This window comes from Pogona vitticeps, chromosome 13 (assembly GCF_051106095.1).
Source record: "Pogona vitticeps strain Pit_001003342236 chromosome 13, PviZW2.1, whole genome shotgun sequence".
NCBI classification, from domain to species: Eukaryota; Metazoa; Chordata; class Lepidosauria; order Squamata; family Agamidae; genus Pogona; species Pogona vitticeps.
Genome location: NC_135795.1, coordinates 3,098,801 through 3,121,724, shown reverse-complemented (window position 1 = coordinate 3,121,724; position 22,924 = coordinate 3,098,801). Strand labels below are relative to the sequence as shown.

Sequence of the window (22,924 nt, the reverse complement as noted above, 5' to 3'; positions counted from 1 at the left end):
TCTGAATCCAAGGAAGGAATGATTGGTAAACCATCACCCCAGCCGAGAAAAAGTCCCTGGAAGGGAGAGCTTTCTTGTCTCAGATGCCTCTTTTGCCAAGACGACCAACATCCACAAGAACAAGGACTTTAGCAAGTATTCTTCTCATATGTCATAGTTGTCAACCGAGATTAGAACTTTTGGGAAATGTATTTCACTGTGTCATATTTGGGAGCTGGAAGGCGTAGGCAAATATGGGAAAGGACACGAAATATGGAAATTCCAAGCTCTGTTTCCCAGTGTCTTCAGGTGGGGTTAGCAAAGAACCCCCAACTCAAACATTGGAAGGCTGTTGCCTATCTATGCAGCCCAGTGGTGGGTCAGATGTGCCAAGATCTGAGACGGCAGAAGCCAGCTTGATATACATTCCCATCCACACTTCTATATTTATTAGTGCTGCTTAATTTCCAAAGTGGATCTAAGTACTTTACTTACCATCATGTCATGTCTTCAGCATCGATTGCATGTTTTAAATACAGTGGTGCCTCGCAAGATGAATTTAATTCGTTCCCGCGGTTAATGTTGTCTTGCGCAAAATTTGTCTTGTGAAACGCCTTTTCCCATAGGAATGCATTGAAATCTAATTAATGTGTTCCTATGGGCAATAAAAAGTCAGAATAAAGTCAAATTGGGTTTACAATGGGTTTATTAAGTGCTCTTGATTTGTGCAGATGATTTTAAAAATTTCAATCAAAAAACTTTAACTTTTTAAACATCATAGAAAAACATTTAAAAATCAGCAAACATGAGCCAGGAACAAAAAATGGAAAACATTCGTCTTGCGAAGCACGGCCATAGGAACATTTGCCTTGCGCGTCATCAACCCCGTTGCCAAAAACTATTTCTTTTGTGAGTTTTTTGTCCTGCGAGGCATTTGTCTTGCGAGGTACCACTGTACATCATTGTCCCTCTGAACCACTTGGACTGGTATAAATATTTTAAACCCATAATCAAAGAAACAGCCAATTTCTTGGCATCTCCTATTGGAAAAACTGAAACCCAGTGGATTAGGATGGTGGTCTCAGCTAGAGAAAGCTGATTTGAATCAGCAAATCCCCCTTGATTCAGTAGGCCTACTCTAGTGTGACTTACTATGCAAAGCGACCACTTTTAAATCGATATCCCACATCTGCTGTGCTATTCAAATCCACGTGGAATTCAGCAGTCAGCTGATTATATCTGGCAGACTCCCGGACACAAAATGCCCGTCTCTGTGCAATCTATACTCAAACAATGAAAGCGATACACAGTTTAGGAACCTTTGTTTCTTCCTAATATATATCCAGTGTCAGAGCCTGACTGGTACACATGATGACCTAGATGCCATACAAGGTACCACAATGGCTACACTCTTTGACACAGAGTATAGAACTTTGGAGAGGGAGGAAACATCCTTTCAAGACTTGGGAATCTTAAAACCAGGGAGTTGAAAGGGGCCTCTAAGGCCATCGGGTCCAAGCCCCCCTGCTCAAGGCAGGAATCCATCAAAGCAGATCTGACAGATGGTCGTTCAATTTTCTCTTGAAGGCCTCCAGCGTTGGAGCCCTCACCGCCTCCCAAGGTCATCGGTTTCATTGTCGTACTGCTCTAACAGTTGAGAAGTTTTTCCTGATATTCAGCCTAACATCTTCAAGGATTTCAAAACACAGAGAAATAAACACAGAAGCATCACGCGCTGAACTTTGTACTGAAGATCTGGCGGTTTCTTAGGAGCTTGCATTGAAATTTTGACTCTTTTTCTTCCCAATACGGATCATCATTTTGAGTCTATTTTGGAAAAGCTCAGAGGGTTCACCAAAGGTAAGCAGTAAATCTGAAGGAGCATGAAGGTAAGCTACTGGATGGGGTTGGTTGACCCCTAAATTTATGTACCATCTTTCACGGCGAAGAAGACCACCCTGGAGGGTCACTTGTGACGTCTTGCCCTGTTAGGATGGCCCTCTCTCTTTGTATTGGGTAACTCTACCTCTCTCCCAAATTGTTTGGGTCTGCTGGGAAAAGAGGAGGCCACAGACTGTTGGGAGCAACACTTCCTTGCTTCCTCCCCACGGCATACTCATGGAAGGCTTCTTTTTTAACCTCGACTTTGCCCTCATTCCACTCTTTCTCTACCAGCTGGCAAAAATCTTTCTATCAATGTATGCTTTCATTGACTCCACTGGACAGTTGAGGACTGGATTTTATTGGGGGATGCTGCACATTTTACTGCTGTCTCCTCGGGTTTTTTTTAAAGGTGTTTTAAACGGCTTGCAAAGGGCATTTTTCCCACTTAGTATTTGCTTCAATACTTTTTCATATATATTACAACTTTTTTTTCCTTTCCACCACACCGCACTGAGCATCTACGTAGACCCAAATGTAAAATGGAATTCCAGTAACAAAGAAGAACATGGCTGAAGGAAGCAGGCATGCCTAGGGCAATCTCCCTTCCCTAAATGAACTTTTAGAAAGACGATTAGGGGGAGAACGTTTTCCTTTTTCTCTGTGTGTGTTTTTTTTCCCTCCCTAGAAACGGCAATGCCCTCTCTGCTCCCTCATCGCTTCCTGTCGCCCACTTTATTCTGCTCATACTGAGCAGTTCCAAATCTAATTCCTACTTGGGACATAAACCTGTTCTGGTGGCTCAAGCTAGCTTGCAGATCTCGCATGCCTTATTGCTAATGCAATATATTAGCAGTGATGTGCCTTTTACAAAACTCTCTAGACAAAATTCCTGGGCCAGGTTTTAAGGGGGTCGCAACGAATGAAGCCATCTTTTAAGGATTGTATAGACAACACGCACACAAGACTGGGAAGGCCGCATGCTTTTATTATCTGCTGCTCCTTTGTGTTATTATGACGGTGTACAGTTTTGTTTTAATTTTGGTACATATTAACTCAATTTCATTTTGTCACTTTGAACTGCCTGTTTGATTTAAAAAAAAAAAACTCTACAGTTCTCAAGGATCGAAACACCAATGGACCGGCTCGTCACCATGCTGGCATTACATCCCACCTTCCACTTGTTGTTAGTTTCTATACTAGCATTATAGAGTGGCACTGTTCTGGTTTTACGAAAGGATGCATAAACAAGGGCCAACCATGATTTGTCAAGGCCGAAGCAAAGCAGAACAGAGTTTTATGACTCTTTTATGACACTTCTGGATGCCTCCTATGCTGGTCTTAAAGGTCCAGAGGCCTTTATGAGCGGAGCAAAAGAATCGGAAACTAGCCCTTTAACAGCCTTTCTCGGCCTCTCAAGTGGCCCACACTAGCTCCGTCTACAGAAATTCAGGTCATTTTGCTGCATTACAAAGACAACACACTGGGAAAGCTTTTGAGTCCTTTCTTAGTTAATTGGGGCTTCATCTCCATTCATCTTACGCCTCTTCGCCAAGACCTTTCATTCCCAGCCTTAAGATTGCTCCTTTGTCTACCGAGTTACTCCATTATCCAGCTTTATTGAGTCAAACGCCCTTGAAGATGCTTGAAATTCATATGTGTTCTCTATTATTAAACCCTTCTGTGCTCCTCCTCACCAACACTACCCAGTGCAAATAACAAAAGGTACATATTTATCCAACAACATTGTGCAAGCAGGACACCGAGAGCCAGAGGTGGTATGTTTACTCATAATCTCTCCAGGGGGGAAAATGTCTGCCAATCAGTCATGGGAACTAGGAAAGATTTCCGACTAATATATTTGGTTTCTCTTAATGGCAGACTAAGAGAGCCACTAAGCTACTTCAATTTATAAAGACACCAAACTTTCAAAACCTAGTGGTATATATGCCTGTTCCACGTCTCTCTTCTGATTGTAATTAACTTTTTAAACATAACATATTACTCTTTTTTTCTCCCCTGACCCAGACATTTATTCAGAAGAAATGAAACACAGAGAAATACACTGTGGGATTCTTTTTCCATCCTGCCCGTTTTGTAAATGCTGTAAACATGTCTAGGAGATGAGGGCTCTCCCATCCCCAAATAAAGTAGATGAGCCATCAGGGAATTGTCTCCAAGTACACCCTCAAATTCTCTGACACTCTCCTTCGCGGCTCTGTCTACAAGATAAACTTGTCAAAACTGTATTGCCATTCTCTCTCTCTCTCCTCTTTTTTAAATGGACTCAATCCTCTAGCAATATTTCACATCATGGGCGAATTTGCTGTTCAACACGGGCTATTTGCAGACTAGGGACACAAAGCAGAGGGAAGTGGCAAATAGACGATATATTCTGTCATGACATGATGAGGCTTCTTGGCGAGCGCTCTCCAAACCCACGCGGTCCTTCACTCTACATGGAGACTGAGACCAAGACCAGCTTTTACCAGGTAAGGTGTTAAAATATTCCCTGCAACATGATACACAAAGCCAGCACCCTTTTCTGAGAAAAAGCAAAGTGTGTAAATAGGTACATGCATGCACATGTCTATGTGCACGCACACCAAGCAAGCACAGAATAACTGATGGTCATAAAAGATACAAGCAACCTATTGAATGCTTCCTTTTATTTCGAGATCTATGCAACGAGGCCACAGAAACAATGTGCGTTGTGATTGTGATATGAGACAACACCTCATTAGCACCAGAAAATATCTCAAAGCAATGGGAGGGAAATTTGATTATCTTCACCTTATACTTCTAGTGCTTGCTAAATTCCTCGTTATCAATTCAGGTTGTTTTGACATAACAAGACCCCATCAGCTTAGTAGTCCTCACCTCCAGCGTCAGAACAAGAAAATGAGAATGGCTCAGTCCTCTCCAGTCATTGGTTCCCTACCTTTTTCAAGTTGTGACCCCTTTTATAATAGCCAAGGAAACTGTGATCACAACCCTTACAGCATTTCCTTTAAAAAGGCATTTTTGATGGGGTCACGTCATCCCTTCTCAGGTAGTAGAAGCTCCTTTCTCCCTCCAAAGAGCCTGTTTCTCACAGATACTCACATGCACTAACTTTAATATCCCATTCTGAAAGGTCTAGGAAGAAATGATTAAACAAGGCCTATAAACATATAAAGTCATCTGTGACCCCCATGTAAAACACTTCATGACTTTTTTTCTGGGGGGGTCATGACCCCCAGTTTGGGAAACTGGTTTAGATCTTCAAAAGAGGTATCCAAAAGTTACTTCTTAATTTACCTGTTTGGCTACTGACCTTTGATGGCAACAGAGAATCACTCCTGCAAACCCATATAGGCTGCTTAGCCTTTTCTGTCCTAGCTCTGGCAGATGTGACAGTCTAAGATGTTATTACCCAAGAAGTGGAACTGATACATATAAGTGTAGAGAAAGTACATGACTCCTTTAAAAAGAGTGCATGCCTGCATGGAATGCTGCTCTTGCAAATGTTCAGAATTCACCTGAAATTTAAATGCTAGCAAACAGAGTCAAATTATACATTAGAAGAAACACATCTTCTCTTTCTTGCTCTTAACAGCAGCGATGAGAGTTCCTCAGAGCTCAGCAAACAGGCCTCCACACTTTTATGGTTATCTTCCAGTTGACCAGCTCACCAAACTGAACATACTGTGGTGAAGAAAAGTTTGTACTATGACAAACAGAGCTATTTCCTGACTTCATTGAGCACCCTTTCTATATAAGTGCTAACCACATATCCGAGTTTGACTTTCACAGATTTATTTTTGGACGGGAGAAGAGTATCTCCTTTCTCGAGAGATAAATATATTTGGCTACAATGCAGTGCACATATTTGCAGGCGTTACTCTCACTGGGTACAGTGAGATTCCCTTCTGAACAAATATGTATAGGATTGTTTGACAAAGGTTTCCTGATGGTGTCAGAGGGCAGCCCACAAAAGTGGAAGCCCAAAGCAGCCAAACGTCAGATGCTGCACAGCATCAGTACCACCAATTTCAAGTTCTGCTACCTGCTAAAGAAATGTCATTGTGCAATGCTTACGAAACTCAGTCCAATGTTAAATTCTGTGGCAAGCCGACTTCCAAATGCAAAACCCTCCAAATCGTTGTCAGCATCCAATTCCAAATGACGAAAGGAAATACGTTATCGCCAGATGACAAATAAAGATATCGAGTATTTGGTGGCTATGCAGCAAATATGCTAATATTCAGAAAATGCCCAGACAATGTTATCAAAATTGGCATGGGAGATTGGGGAGAGAGGGCGTTCTTCCAGGCCCAGGACTGCCGATCTGAGTTATAGCTTTGGGGGTTGGCCATGGTAGAAAATAAGACTCACAGGTCAGCAGAAAACTGCATTCCCTGAGATGACAAAATCTAAGAAGGGTGATGGGTTCTTGTCATGTCCCAGAGAGGCAGTACACACACTGTTTCTGTAGGAACGAACCGCAAGTCTCATACAAACACTCTTGTCACTGATCCTGGAATAAAGACTGTGTGTTTGGTCATGGGTGTCCAGGCTTTAAAGACACCCCACAAACAAAAATCAAAAGATTTATTTCACATACAGTACACCTCAGATCTGATTCCCTGCCAGGAGGCAACGAGAAGAACAGCTATTCCCTCAGATGTGAGCCGGAACCTTAAGCTCTCATCGCAGCATTCTTGACTCGACGTAGACCAAGGCTGAATTGGAAAGATACCGTTGAGGTAGAGCAAGAACCATGGCTTTCCAAGATCAGGGAAAATCCCTGTGTTCCCCCACAACTTACTCTTGGTTGGGCGACTCATACATACTTCTGCATGTCTGGCTGTTACAAAGCGTTGTTGGGAAATGCCAAAGCTAAAGAGAAGGTTGTTGTTGACCCCGTCTTTGTGCAAACGAGGGTAGGGTGGGCGGACATGCCCGTCTTATGCTCTCATAACACAGGAGCCACTCACTCATGGTAACAAGCCAAAATGTAGCACCACTCCCCAGTTCACTTGTTCTAACACACCCTAGCAAAGGTGGAAGCACAGACCAACTCAAATAAGATGAACCTCTAACACTTGGGTTCTACCAAGAACTAAGACAGACTTTTGTTTCACCCTAACCCAATTCTCCTTCCTCGGGGTCAAGAATGTAGAGCAAAGCAAGGCAGGGCAAAGAGGTAAACTGCCCTACCTAACTTACCCTAGGCACTCAGTTTGGTGTAGTGGATAGAGTGACAGACTAGGAGACCTGGGTTCAAACCCCTGCTCGGACATAGGACATCACTCAAGAGGGTGGACCACTTCTTAAGTATCTCATTTAGCTTTAAAATGCTATTAGGGTCACTGTAAGTCAAATGTGGTCTGATGGTGTGTAACACACAACATTCAGCCTAGCCAGAGTGAACATTGAGCTCATCCATTGAGACTTCACGACAGTTGTGTTCTCTCTCTCTCTCTTAACCTCCTGCAGAGGAAAAAGAGTCCACACTGAGGACAGCAACCAGGATTCCCCAGCATGAACCAGAATCCAGCTGTTGTCTTTGACTGGAGAAACAAGGGACCCCATGTCCCACCTTCAGCAAATATATGCAGGAGTCAGCCAGCATCTCTAAGGACCAGCTGACAGCAGATTCATACCTTTTCTCCTCCTCAGTGTTGGGAATGGTGAAGGACATTACTCCTGCCCTGGGATCTCATGGGGCCAGCAAAAGAAAACAGGTCTTTTTCCCAATTTAGAAAGCAGTGGAAGCTGCACACACTATTGTCTGTGAAGTGTTGGAGGAGTGAAGGGAAGATCAGTCAGAAAGGTAAGAGAGAACTATCCAAGGTCCTGAAACCCTTCTCTCAGATACATTCAGCATTTTTCATGACTCCTGTGAGGTCTGTACTAAATCCTGTAGCTGATTCACTGTCCCACTGACATCAGCGCCACTGCCCTCCTGTGTAGGGATGGAGAGGAGACAATCCATCCACCTGTCAGGTATGACTTTCAGAAAACCTCTGAAGGGTCTGGATGAGAGCACTCTGTTTCGCCACTCTCCTCCCCAGGTCTGGAAAGAAGTAGTTGAGCAATAAGAAAGAGTTTCAACTACCATTTCCAAGGGGGAGGGGTGTGAGTGTGCTGGCTGAGGGTGTTTAAATCGCCCACTCACCTCTCCCTCGGAGGAGAAGATTGGAGGACCAATTCTGGGTTCCCAAAAAAAGTGCCCGATGGAAAAACTTAACCTGATGCATTGTCTAGAAATTCTGTGGCATCAGGGATGTGGATGTCAAGGGTGTAGCCAGGCCCGCAGATGTCATCCAGTTTATGATGAAGGAATCCACCCATCCTCTCTCTTCTTTCCCCATCCTTGCCCATAGAACATTTTGGCTTGCCCAACGCCATCAAGTGAGTGCATGGCAGATGTGTTAATTCTGTTTCCTCACTCAGGGCATTGACTAGTACCCGTGTTACTTTTGGGAAGAGCTGGTGGTGGATCCATAGGAATCACATTGCTATCTACTAAAACAGTGTGCAGCAACCTATGGGGAATATGTCACAGTGCAGCGGGATAATGCAGGGTCAAACATATTCTCTAATAAGCTATTTTTCCTGGGAAGGTTGAAAATAAATCATAATCCATTAAAAGCAGCACAAGGATGTAAGGTGAGCCGAGAAAAGTGGAACAAAGAACAGTGACTGGAAAGCCAAAATGTGGATCATCGTCACCACCATTATCATCATCATCCTGCAGATCTGGAAGGGATCTAGATTATCAAGGAGGAACAGTAGGGGATTGAACACCCAACCTCTATATCATTTTCACGCTAACTCTTAGATTGTCGTCTCTCACTCAAAAATATCTCTAGTCTTTTTTCGATCCCTAAACTGTGTCATGTATACTGAGAACATTAGATGTCCCACCAGCGGTCCAAAGACCAATCATTCTATTAGGAGGGAGGCAGCTAATATATTATTACAGGTCGCAATCCTAATGGCCATGATAGTGGCATGATGATATGATGACATGACATATTCCATTCATTACAATTACGATGAGAGCGATGACAACATCTATTCCCAATACTTTGTCACAGACGGTTTCTCCAACAGCAGCAAGCCTTCAGAAGGAAACGGAAAAGAAGATCAAGGTGGAGAAAAACAATCACAGAAACAATTTGGGGCACGGCACAGAGGCTGGTTGCCTGGGGTTCAAAGGGGGAACCAGCAACCATCAACTCTCCCACTGGGAAAGGCCAAGTGGCTCTTTGATACCCTGCCAGACTGGCTTCCACCTATTCCCCAAAGTCTAATCTGCAATTGATCCTACATAAATGGATTACGGATGTCCTGCAGACAGCTGAAAATTATTTCCCTACCCTGGAATAATAACCAATCTAGGCGGTTTGCCTTTTAAGCCTTTATGGGTGCTCAGCGATCTTCCTTCTTTACACACAGCGGAGTCAAGAGGCTGTGTGTAGAGGCGAGGATTTTCCTTCCCCGCTGGACAGAGTTAGCAATGAAGCTGGAACCCATTTCGTGCATAAGATGAACATGGAGTTGAGGCTTTACTAGTGCTTGCTCTCCCAGCAAGGGGAGGGTGTCTCATCATCTTGAGGAAACCTCAGTTGTCTGCCCAAGGCTCCTAGGTGTAAACCAGAAGTCATGTGTTATCCTCCTTCCCCATTTCACCTTTACGTAGTTTATTCTTAGTAAAAGGAGCATTTAATACTCTGTATCTTTGTTTGGATCTTGAATCCAAGACAGTGTTTACTAGGCTTGCGTGCCACAACCGGACAAATCACAAATTACTAACCAAACCAGCCTGATTTGGACTGATCAATATGAAGTTAGAATCAAAGTGCAACCGCTACGTTGACTGAAGTGAAGCGAATTCACCAACCTATTTGCATGTGGAATGCATATCAAAAATGGCTTCAGCCGTTTTTTTTTTAAAAGCAAAATTTAAAGGTACATAGTACATGGATCTCTGAAATCTGTTTGAAATTTGGTTCCTCCTGCTATTTTCCTGTTGGGTTCCTTTTGATTCATTTGGGAAACAAAAAAGAAGAAGCTAATTTTGGTTTTCCAGTAGAAGTCAACTGAAGACTTACAAATCAAAGTAGATTCAGGGGGAAAAAAATAAAATCTAATTGGATGGTGTACATTTCACTCTGGACCATATTGGGATGCATTTCAAAGTCCTTAACTCCAAATCAGATTGGGATTTGCTGACAGTTCCTGATTCTACCCATTACGAGCCTAATATGTCACAGTGTTTAAACTGCAGTACTGCAGCCAAAACTCTTCTTACAGCCTGGGTTCAATCCCAGGTAGCCAGTTTAAGGTTCACTCAGCCTCCCATCCTTCTGAGGTTGTTAAACTGAGTACCTGGCTTGCAGGAGGGTTATGTGTATCCTATACAATTAAATTGTAAATTGTCCAGAGAATGCTTTGAGCACTATGGGGCAGTATATAAGCTGCACACTCTGCTTTGCTTTTTTGGTTTGGTTTGGTTTGTTGAGGGGGAAAATAATGGCAGTGGGGTGCTATGTATCTACACAGAATTTGCCTTATAAACAGCCTCTGTACCCACTGTAAGAGGGCAGCCTCGATGGTCTGAAGCCAACCCCCACCCCACCCCAGAATGATCCACTGCTGCTGATGCTGCAGTGCTGCTGAAATTTAGAAGCAAACCATTAAGCCCCCTGTAAATCTAGCATTTTCTTGCTTGAGTTGACAGTTCCCCCCACTTTTTTAGACACAGTTCTGCAACAGTATGAGGGGAGGTTGGGGCTTGTGCTGCAAAATGGCCTTCAATGATACACACACCTCACTGGTCAATGTCTAGTCCGTTCCTCTCCTTGATATTTGGAGCATACAGAAATATCTACATGCCTAGGGATCTCTGAATCCTTACTCTCACGATTCAGGATTTCTAAACACAAGTCGGTTTAGAAAGGCTTCCTAAGGCAATTTCACTCGTACAATACAGAGTAACGTTGAACTTCACACACTCTTGGGTCTGCCGGGACAAATGCCGAGCAAGAGAGAAATATTTAAGCCGATTGTGAGCTTTAATTGGTTACGTCTAAAACTGTCAAAGTGGGGATTCCAGAAAAGCTGTTTCTAGATGTTGTCAAAAACCATATTTTTGTTTGTTTGTTTTAGATCGTACCAAACTAAAAATCTGTGCACTCACGTGGGAAGATGGCACCAACTTACGTAAAGCATAGGAGCCAAAGAAAGATACAAAAGAATTTGAATGATTTAGCATTCCTTTGAGAGATCAAACGGTTAGTGCAACATCAGACAAAAATAACAAGCCTGAGCAAGGGAATGCTAAACTGCAAAGCTCACAGAGATATTTTCCTGGTCTGAGAAAGACTTCATGGGCTGCAGAAAGTTAATGCATTGGCTGTGTATAAAATGAGAAATGTCTCCTCCACCATCAACAATGTGATTACCTGTCTCCACTACTAAAGTGGGGAGAAAGTGAGGGGGGGAATGCCAAAGAATCAACACAGTTTCCCCAGGGACTAGGCACTTGAAATGATATTTATATTATTGACCAGCTGAGACATAATTATATTATATACCGAAACTAATACCCAGCATGAAGGCTTTCATAACAGGCTGCTCCATGGTTTCCTCCTAGTTTACTTCCAAGGAGCTGAAGAATTTTGATCAGTGAATGAATTTAACATCCACAGGGAGAAACATAAAAAAAAAGGCCCAGTAGAGATACGTGATCCTCAATATTACTACAGTGCAAAAACTGATCGGAGTAACTAGATTCTAAGAATTAGTTGCCAATCTTGCCTTCTCTGTTCATGTCTTATTTCTTGGGACTCTGGACCTCAGCCTGAGGATAATGAGATGGCATAATTTTAACAAGTAGGGACCTCATCTGATGTTTTGGGACACTATTTTTGTTTTTGAAAAAAAATTACTAGTGTGTATAACCTCTAAATAGATAACAGAAAATGGTGCTCTCTCTGTGTGTGTGCATGCGTGTACACACACACACAAACACACACTGCCTCTTCACATTGATAAATGTTGCTAATAAAAAAACCTGACCCACAGTAAAATAGGGACTGAATGACTTGGATCTCAAAGGTCAAAGATTAATTACCAAGAACGCAGGTCAGCAAATTTCTCCAGACCCATGAGACCAACACTATCAAAAGCTGCTTATTGTTGTTCATTGGGTTATAACAAACAGGGAACGCTAGGAACGGCGGTGCCGGGGAAAGTTCATAAATAATATGAATCACATCTCTCCTCTGCCCTGCAGATAATAAAAGGCTGAATTGCTACCTGTAATTAAACTTTGCAAAGTTTCCCCATCGCCAAGGCTTCGTGCAGCTGAAAGATACACGCTGGCTTAAGCCAGAGGGCCTGATGACATTCATATTATGGGTCCTGATCAATTCTGCTTACGTGGAGAGGGGGGAAAAATGGAATCAACCCGGCTACTCCTTTACGTGTAAGAAATCTTCCCATGGTTTTTAAAGTTGTAAGGAAATGGGGAGCATGAGGCTGATTTTCATGTCGGCTGCTAATGTAACATCACAAGAAATGGCAAAAGGAGAGGGTGGGAATAAACATGCTTTCCTGCAATTGGTCCATGTCAAAATCATCATTGAGATGCATCATCTGTATAAACAGGACTTCTCACTTCTCCCTTGACCTCCAGGTTCAAGCTTTCACTTTTTTAAGCCAGAGACCGGGGCTACCGAAACAAAGATGATGCTACCCACAGCACGCCCTAGTTTTAGAAGTGCAGAAAACACATTCTTGGTAGAAGCGAAATTGACTGCAGTCTGCTGTGCCAACGGATGGTCGCAAATACTCAGACCGGCGGATTGGGAAAGCTCTCAAAAGCACGGCGCAGGTCAAAGAACAGAAAGAACTCATGTAAATGCCGGCGCATGGCGCCTTTTGTACATCTGTGACAAGTTAAGACAATTCATCGAGGGGTCAACAGAAATGAGAAAGCGTCAGAAAAGCAGAGAAGAGGGGGAGGAGGTGGCATGTAGGAATCCCAACGGCTCCTTTGCAGAGAAAAGCAGAAAATACACAGGAAAGAAAAAGACAGCTGTACTGTATAGTTAGCCATTTAAACTCCTAATCAACAAATTCCACTGACAAATAATATTTGGTTGAATTATGTATTTACGTTCTTCCTTCTGACAGTTCAGTGGATTGCTTAAACCGTTTCCTTTCACGGCTTAAAAATGACTGTGCTTTCAAACACACACACACACACATACACACACATATGAATGCATGCACGCACACACAGAGAGAAATAACCACATGATTTATCACACTAATTTGTTCACGTATTTGACCACATCCATTTGTCCACGCTGAAACAGTATCCCTGTCCCTTAAGTTGAACAAATTTGAATCCAGGGAATGGGGGCAGACCAGTATTGAACATACAAAACAATTGCTTTCCAGATGGTTTTATTGCTCGTTTATAGCCGCCATTTACCTGAAACAACACAGGTTAAACAACAACAAGATTATACATCCCAATTTTCCAGCCACGCCATTTGGAAGTTCTTCTAATCAGCCTAGGTTCTTATTAAAGAAAGCACATTGTGTGTAGCCACAAGTAAGGCAGGTTTTATGACCCACACTCTACGATTTCGAAAAAGCACATTTTAAACCATCCAAGACATTCGTGCACAGAGACAGCAAAATTTGTCTGCAAAGACAGCGCATTCTCGAAAGCACAATGAAATCTTTCAGAAACCAGCATCTCTCTCTCTCTATCTATCCTCTCTGAACATGCAAGTCTATGCAACCCTTCCACTGCATGCAGAATCCGGGCTGAGTTCTGCTTCTGCCGAACAGCCAGCATTTAGACATGTTACAAAAGATATGCCATCATCACACAGCCCATCACCTCCCAGCGTCCGCTCAAACATATCCTCCCCAAACCGGTTTATTAATCATACTACTAATAATAATATAACAGACCCTTTAATCATCATCATCATCATAAAACAGAGAATGACATGGAGAGAGAGGCACTACCTACCCACAAATACATCATCATCTTGAAAGGGGGAAAAATTCAAGGGCTCTGCCAGCCAAGAGAAGTCTCCTTCACTAAGTATGTCGGGAAGGAAGGAAAAAAAAGAAGAAGAAGAAAAAGACAGAAAGAAAAAGAAAGAGAAAACTGGACCCAGTGGGTAGTTTTAAAAAAAAAATCTTGCCTTTTTTTTCTGTAAAGTCCTTTACTGTTTTCTTCTTAAACAAGACTGTTTGTTTGTTTGATTATGAGGACAGTGCTCGGTCACGTTCAGGCGGCTTTTTCTCCCCCCCTCGTGCACAAGAAGTGATGGCTTCAGGCTGCGCTGTCCACCCCCCTCTCGTATTTTCCTCTTCTTTCTCCCCCCCCTTTTTTCCCTCTCTTTCCCTTTTCCCCCCTCCCTCTCCCTCTCTTCTTTTTTTCCAACTCTGCCTCTCCTTTCTGGACTGTCAAGCTTGCTTAGGTAACAATTCTTGGTGTGTCTGTTTAATGAGCAGCTCTCCGCACTAAAGTCAGCCAGCTACAGTGGTAGAATTCAGAGAGAGAGAGAGAAATAATTAAATAAAAACGGAAAGCACCACTTCCTAAAAGCTGGCATGGGCTGATGGAATGTAGAAAAAAAATCTCAAATCTTTTTGAAGAACAGGGAAAAAAAATTAAGAGTCAAGAGAAGCAAGGGATCCTCAAGGCATTCAAGCCATTTTTTTTTCCTGCTGAGGGAGTCCGGTTTTTTAAAATACATATATATTAATATATTATAATATATATATTATAATAATCTCACATTTCAGATATTTCTCCCCTTTAACTCAAAGTGCTGATCCCATGGAAGAGAGAAAAGTACAGGTTGGCTCCCTGCATTCCTCTCTTTTATCTCTTTAAATGCACTTCAGATAAAAGCTGCATCTCCCTTCAAGTCAAGGCCTTCCCCATCTTATTACAACTAAAACAAGAGTGTTCAACACACTTTTCTACAGCCCTCTGCTGCCTTCGCGGCGCTACTGCCACTACTGCTTAAACCCTGCCGAGAGAGAGAGAGAGAGAGAGAGAGAGAGAGAGAGAGAACCGACTCTTGGAAAGGTCTCCGTTTCGGGTATTCATGTCTTAGGTTTGAAGCCCCTTGGGAAAATCAAGGCAAGCTGTGGGGGGGCGGGAGGAAGGCCGGCTTCTTTCGAAATAAATATTTAAAATAATCTTGATCCTAATCAAATTTGAAATGACGTTTCCTAATAGCTTCACTGTTTTCAGTAGATAATTAGGGTGATCCCAAACGATGAGGGTCTTTTTTTAAAAATGCGCAATATATTATGTGGGACAAATTTTTCCGGTTGGTTGTTTACTCCAAACCACAGGCAATCCGCTTGCTGTGTGAACATTCAGATGACTGTGTTGTAAAAGAAGGAACAACTGTGGGCTGGTTTGTTGTGCACAGAATCATAGACTAATGGAGCTGGAAGGGGCCCATAAGGTCATCGAGTCCAACCCCCTTGCTCAAGGCAGGAATCCAGATCAAGACAGATTGGACAGAGGGAGGCCTAATCTTCTCTTGAAGGCCTCCTGCATTCAGGATCATTATAATCCAGTGGTCATCTTGATTCCACCCCCCTTTTAAACCTGCATTACCAGAGTTTGTGGAAGGACAAGGGAAACAAAAATCCAATGCCTTGAGAATAAGCTGCCATCATAATATGGAGGTAAACAATAACCAAGGCATTGATCAGCACCGAACATCCTTCGTCAACACCCCTATTGGGTAGGTGGTGAAACTTTGCCCTTGACACTGTTTTCATGCACACAATCACACCTGCACCAATGGAGGGTTTTCTTAACCTTTTAGGTACTGTATTTGTTGGGCTGATTGCAGTAATTGACTAGCCCCAGTAATTGACTAGCTCTAGTAATTGACTAGCACTAAGCAAGGAGGGTTACAGGGAGAAAAGAGGTAAGGATGACTGTTGACAAGCACATTATATGTTTAATCTTTCAGGGTTTTCAAACAGGTGGAATGGGTTTCCTCTACATCATAAAGCAAAAAAGCAAAGTGTGCCACTTATCATCCCACAGTACTTAAACAATTCTCTGGACAGTTTAAAATTTAATTATGCTGGCTATACATTGCCCCGTCTCCAGTGAGGTGGTCACTCAATGCACTGATCTTGGAAGGAATGAAGGCAGAGTCAAACTCAAGCTGGCTACCCAAGGCCGTTGGAGCTAAACTCAGATTGGGAGCAGAGTTTTGACTGAAGCTCCTTAGATGGTGTCTTAGGCCCTATTTGGTTAATATGTGTACATGTGGCACACAAAGAAGGATGGAAGCATGGAAGGGTCATGAGTTCAACACCTTGTGTGCCTGTGTTTCTCTTTCTGGGACTCCACCTGAACTTTACAGGACGTATGCAAGGTACTCAACTGTATCTCCAAAATAAGCTCAACCCCCACAGAGAGTTCTTTTCAAATTCAGACTAAGACCCACAAGAGATCCATCACCTTAAGTTTGTTCATTTTGGCAGTTCATTTTGGCGGGGGGTGGGATTGTGGTTCATGGTTCATGGGTAGCCACAAACACACACACACACCCACTTTTCTGCTTCGTGGCCATTTCTACTAAGGGCACATACAGCCTCATCACAGTTTTGTGGGTGGGTAATCTGGTGTCTTATCAGACAGAGAAAGAAATAAATGTTTTAAAAAGTAAGGAATATTGTGGGAATGACCCGTACCCAACTCTCCATCATCTTCCTCATGCAAGACAGAAATACCGAAAGGACAGAGCTGAATCTTTCCTGCCTAGCCTATGCAAAGCTGGGTTAATGGTATTAAATCCATGTCTTCACAGGTGAGATACAAATCAACACAAGCATTGAATGGCCACAACAATACAAGCACTACAAACGATGTTCAATATGTGGAACAGTTTCTACAATTAAGCTGTCATTCTCACATACCCCACCACTTCATTTTGAAGCCACCTAAATCCAGACGGTTTCAGATCGTTCTCTGCAGTGCTGAATATATATGGTCATAACGTCTGGAGAAGAAAACTATCTATATTCCTGCCATTCTTCCCTGTTCTCTAGAGAGGGAAGTTCCACACGAAGGTGGGCGGAACGACATCATTCTGCACGTGTGACTTGTATATGCTTTAACCCATAATAGCCTCCTTAGGTGTATAGGTACAGACTAGACATAGGCATGAACCATCACTTTGGCAGTTCATGCTGGTTCATTTCTCGGTCAAAGAGATTTTGGGGCTTCGAAGCCCTGCTTCCTCCAGGGGGCGCCGACTCAGAGGCAGCAGCCTGGCTTCCCTGCCCTGCCTCCTCCAAGCACTGCCTCTGAGCGGGCGCCTGCTAGAGGAGGCAAAGCAGCCATTTGGCTGATCAACCCATGGTTTGTGCCCATCACTAGTATAGACACATCCATGAATATATATTATTATACCATTTTCAGTATTTTCTTTCACATAACACATTTCAACATGTGTCGAGGGTTTACCGTTTAGCCAAAGACTGGACTGGCTTTTGGGGGAACTGTCTAGATCACTGGATGGCTGTGATCCATGCATTAATCTGGAAGTTACTTCTTTTAGCATTTGAAAATTCCGAATTCCTGAAGCTTGTCTCGGCCCAATAGATGGAGGAGAAGGATCAAGGAAGAAAGACCACACAGCCATCTGCAGAGGTATCACATGCTGACACAATGGGCTGAAGATAAATAATGATATACTGGAAGAGACCCTAACGTTAGGAAACTGTGAAGGCAAGAGGAGAAGGGGATGACAGAGGATGAGATGGTTGGACAGGGTCATCGAAGCCACCAACATGAATTTGACCAAACTCTGGGAGGCCGTGGAAGACAGGAGGGTCTGGCGTGCTCTGGTCCATAGGGTCACGAAGAGTCGGACATGACTGAACGACTAAACAACGCTTATATCTGTGCTGGGCTAGCATCCTCTTCTGTTTTCCAGGTGGATCACATTAAAAACCTGTAATGCATTCTAATGTCCAGTAGGGACATTTGAAACCTGCACCAAAAGACCAACATACTCACTTGTAATAATGATCCTTCAACTCAATGTGTCTTTTTCCTCGTGTATTAGATTATTCCATATTAACGCATGTTCAAAAACCACATTAGAAGGAATTAGATTCCAGCGGTTTAACTGAAAATAAATTTTCTGATGGTGCCTTAGTGAATCTGATTCTGCATGCCTCGGGAGGGCAGACAACGCTCCGGAAAGTTTCGAAGGGTGGTTAAAGATGTTATTAATACGATAAAAGAGTGCGCACAGTTATAGCCCATAAATCATTTTTACATCAAAATTCCCCTGTTTTTGGAGTAGAGAGGCCCTACAGACAGCATATAAAACTTCTCTGAACTGTGCCTTGGGGCTGTGTCAACTAATTATTTCTGTATTTGAAATTCCGTTCATTATGAAATTGATTACTCCAATCAATTTCCCTCCCACTTCCTCTTATTCCATGAAAAAAAGTCAAATCGCATTCTCTGCCTCCCATTCAAAAAAGAGGGAGAGAAAAGCATAACTCACAGCTTTCTGACTGTAACTGTAAAGCATGGTTTCAGAGAGAATAATTCCCTCTGTCTCAGAGCTAAATCATGTTACCAGCAGAATCAAACTTTGCATAGCAAAGGGAAGCTTGAATGTTGACAACACCAATGGCAGCAATCAAGATGGTCTACAGGATTCCCTCTTGTGCTCACTATTGTTCAGACTTGTCAACAACAGCTTTGGCGATTTGCTTTGTGTTTGGGTGAGAAGTGGTTAACTGGAGAAAAGAAGGAGTCAACTTCTGGGATTTTCCCTTGTGCGGTGTCACTTGGTGAACACAAGAGGGTAAATCATCTTGTAGATCATCTTGACAGCTTCCATCAGTGTTGTCTGTATCCAGTCTTCCCTTTGCTATGTAAAGCTTGGTATCCTTGCTCCTGCTGGCAACACAATACTGTGCAGCAATGACAACCCATTTCCTGGTGCTTTGAATGGTGGATATAGAAGCACAACATCCCACATTTATAAACCAGAGGTGCTTTGAAGAACTGAACTCAGTTTTGTGATTAGGGACAGTAAGACGGACATCTAGGTCATGAAGGGGGAGAAACACAAGAATCCATTATTTAAAAGAAGGCTGAGATCAGAAAAGAGGTGCATTTTTCCCCACTTAGCAGAAAGAGACACAGCATGAGCAAGCACTGGAGCCGCATGATCTTCCTCCTCCAACTTTTAATGTGGTGACAGACTGTGGATGCAGAAAAGGGGCACCCAAGTTAAACTTGCATGGCTGCATGAGTGAAAGAATCCCTCTTTCAAGGCACAGATGAAATGTAATGTAGTTGCGTGTTCACTACTGAGATAAAAGATCAATTTTCAAGTAATGTAATGTGTTCTAGATGTGGCAAATGTCTGTTTCAACATCTTTTAAATTTTGAAACTTGACATGGGCTATTAAACCTAAACAAAGTATAAGTAACGTATTATTTGCAGCAAGTTATTCCCAAGCTCTCGAAGCTGACCCCCACTGGAAGAATAAGACCCCATGTTCACTTCTAAAATGCTCCTGGAAAATCTGGGGGTAAGACTCATTTTGCCATGTTTCTGAAGCCGTTTGACTATCTTGGGTGGTTTACAATTTAATGATGCAGACTACACTTTGCCAAAAAAACACCCAACAAGCTGAGTACTTAGTTTACCGACCTTTGAGGATAAAAGGCTGAGGTTTCTCAAGCCAGCTACCTAGGATTGAACTCAGGTAGTGAGCAGAGTTTTGGCTGCAGTACTGCAGTTTAACCACTGCACCACAAGTCTCCTACCATCGCTCGTTGTAAGTAAGGAACCTGACCTCACAGATTAGCGACATTTTGCTGCTTGCAACTTATTCTACCATAAGTTTCTCTTCCTTTGCCTGTACCCTGAGACTCAAAACGTTCCCCTTCGCTTCTCTTACGTCCGTTGGAATGGAGAGGCCATCACGACAGCTCTGTTGCAGGCCAGGACTGACCTACCGAAATACAATGGCTTCATTTGTTTGGAAAGGAGTTGGTTTCTCTCTTGGAAGACCCGTCCAGCTACCTCTGTGATGGCTATTCTAAAACAGCACTTCAAAAGCAGGATTCAAAGAGCCATCGAACCTCACTGTTGTTCACTGGCTCGTGAACACCCTGGTCATTCCATGTCAGCTCTGTTTTTTGTCTCTCTTAATCAATTTGAGCCTACATAATTAGTTTCCAGTTTTACCTTTTGCAGTGCTTGAGCCGCTGAGAGAAGATGGGGAAAGGCAGACTCGTTGCAGAGTTTGCAAAATACTGGGGAAAGCCTTCTAACAAAGTTTTGAAGCGAATTTGAGAACCCAAAACCTCCCTCCCATCATTATTTCCTTCTAGTCATAATTAGTAGTAGACAAATGTCTGTCTTAAAGCTCGTTATGTTGCCAAGATGGCTTTGTGGTTGAGTGCATCACATTGAGTCTCCAGATTAAGGATGTGACGAGTGCTTGTTAAATTCTTCATTCTTGTTGAGCCCGGCCCTCTTGACATGCCAAGATAACCTGTTGACAGCTTATTAGTCCCTGCAAATTTCCTTGCTTCCATTATGTGAATAAGATGACAGGGGGCTTTTTTTTTCTCTCCACCCCTTGTTGAAGTACTAAAATTTGCACAATATAACTCTGCAGAAAACTGGTACTCTTTTGGTACGAAGTAAATCAAAAACACACACCAAATTGAGGTGAAATAAAAGCCTAATAAAAATGGGGGAAATACCACCCTGTGCAGATACCATCTGAAAGTAAGGGTGGGTGATAACTTTATTAGACCACTAAAATATTACCAAGAGATGCTATCTTTTGAGTCCTGAAAGACACTCTGTCAAGCTTGACCCTTTGTCAAGCTGCAGTTGACGTGGAAGAAACATGGGAAGTGCCAACAACCTTGGCCTGTAGAGCAGGGCAAGCTCCTTGGTTGAACACAAGACCCAAAACAGAGTCTTGAACTTTATAGCATCAGCTCAGGATAAGAGCTTTTAGGTTACGTAGATGTCATTGCTCTTCATAATGGTGACAGACACAGGATTGCTCGTTTTCAAAGGCAACCCGTATCATTATTTACCATTTTGGTGGCATTGCTTTCTTTCTTTTTTTAATTATATCTCAAAACTTCAGATATGAGTTAAAGAAATTAGAAGATAGCAAGAAGATCTTAGACCTGCAAAGCTGGAAGGAACCCATTGGATCATCGAGTCTAGCCCTTATCAAGGAGGCACGGTGGAGAATTAAACTCCCAACCTCTCGCTCTGCAACCAGCTGCCTAAACCATTGAGATATTCTGCTCTTAACTTGGACTGCGCAGGTAAAAATGTTGCTGTTCTAAATCATTAGTAGGTTCGAAAGCCCTATGGATGCCAACCTTGGGCCCCAGATGTTCTTGGATGACAAGCCCCAGAAATCCTGGCCAGCACAGTAACGGTGAAAGCTTTTGGGAGTTCTAGCCCAAGGACATCTAAGGACCCAAGGTTGAGAATCATTGATCTAGGCCAAAGCATCTACTGGGTAGCTCAGGGGTTGATGTCTCTGGCTGTGGAGCCAGAGGTTGGGAGTTTGATTCCCCACTGGTCCTCCTTCACAGGGGCTGGATTCCCTGATCCATGGGATTCCCTGATCCCTGATCCCTTACAGCTCTGTAGTTCTAAGATGATAAGGTTGTTGTTGTCCTCCGAAGATGCCGGCCACAGAGACTGGCGAAACGTTAGGAAGAACAACCTTCAGAACACGGCCAAAGAGCCCGAAAAACCCACAACAACCATTAGATCCCGGCCGTGAAAGCCTTCGCGAATATATTAAGGTTGTTGTTGTTGATTATGATGATCTTACCCTTCTCACCATCCAGCAGCAAACACAAGTCATGTTTGCCAATGAAATGGAGGTCAAAGAAGGACAGGGGAAATCAAGAGACCAATATCATCACTTTTGGGGAACCTAAGATATAGGATAGTTCTTTGCATGCTGGTTACTTCAGGAAACAAAAACAGACACACACACACACACACACACACACACACACACACACACTTCCAACAAATTTGTCTTGAGTTTCAAGCTAACCGTGGCCTGTGTGGGATGACCATCCATCCGATCATGTCTTTGCAAAGAACGTTCTGTAGGCCTTCTACAGTGGGACATCATTAGTGTCTCCGTTGAAAAGCACGGCTGTTCTTCTGCTCCTCTGATTTCCTGGACCTAACAAGTGTTTTGTTTTTATCCTTTGTTTTCCTTTCCGAGAAACTCGCGTTTCTAAGCAGGAGCCGTCTTTCAATCACATGCCAGGGGAGTTCGCCTAACCTAGTGAATGAGAGTGAAGATGTTAAAGAGGATGTGCCAGGACCTGGGGAGTTTTCATTGGCAAATCCTTTAGGTTGTTATTTCCACAATTCTCATTTTTAATGGGCTCGCCTCTCTCCAACCTGCTCCTTCCCGGCCGGTTGTTGTCATGTGCTGTGCGGAAGAGGTATCAGTCAAACAATTTGATACAGAAAACTTTGCTCATCTTTCTTTGCAAGACAGCAGGGCAACGGAGAAAGTTTGAGCGATAAGAGTCAAGGAAGGCTTTCCTACCTCCCTCATCTCCGTGATCATAAAATATGTAACGGTGGACTTCATCCTTTGCTGACTTCTGTGTTCAGTTGAGCTCCTCTGCATTTTGGGTTTTTTTTAAACAAGATAAATCTTGCTCCTTTTGGGGTGAACTTTTCTTAATGCATATATCTTTTTTATAGCTGCCTTTCTTCAAAGAAGGGGACTCAAGGTGGCTCACCATATTAAAAAAAAAATTAAAAACACAGTAAGATATACATTAAAAAACAATTAAACTGCTATCAATATTTGATGAGGAACAATGGGACTGGACGGTAAAAGAAGAGATAACAAATTTACTATCTGCAGCACCATTAATTTATAGCTAAAAATTGGAAATTAAAGTGTGGATTTCAATTAAAGGAATGGTATAAAGAAG

The 22,924-nt window shown here is 42.9% G+C and overlaps 1 protein-coding gene across 29 annotated transcripts in view; it reads right to left on the bottom strand.

Annotated features, from left to right (window-relative positions):
* RBFOX1 (RNA binding fox-1 homolog 1) overlaps positions 1-22,924 on the bottom strand; it is a 1,225,669-nt gene that overhangs the window by 396,458 nt on the left and 806,287 nt on the right. Inside the window, exon 1 of one of the 29 annotated variants that reach the window (XM_078381462.1) lies at positions 13,910-14,076. The exons of the other annotated variants lie outside the window; for them this stretch is intronic. Coding sequence (XP_078237588.1) covers positions 13,910-13,927 — 18 coding nt within the window. The 5' untranslated portion in view covers positions 13,928-14,076. Of the gene's footprint in view, positions 1-13,909; positions 14,077-22,924 lie in introns of those variants that run through there. 29 annotated transcript variants of the gene reach the window in all.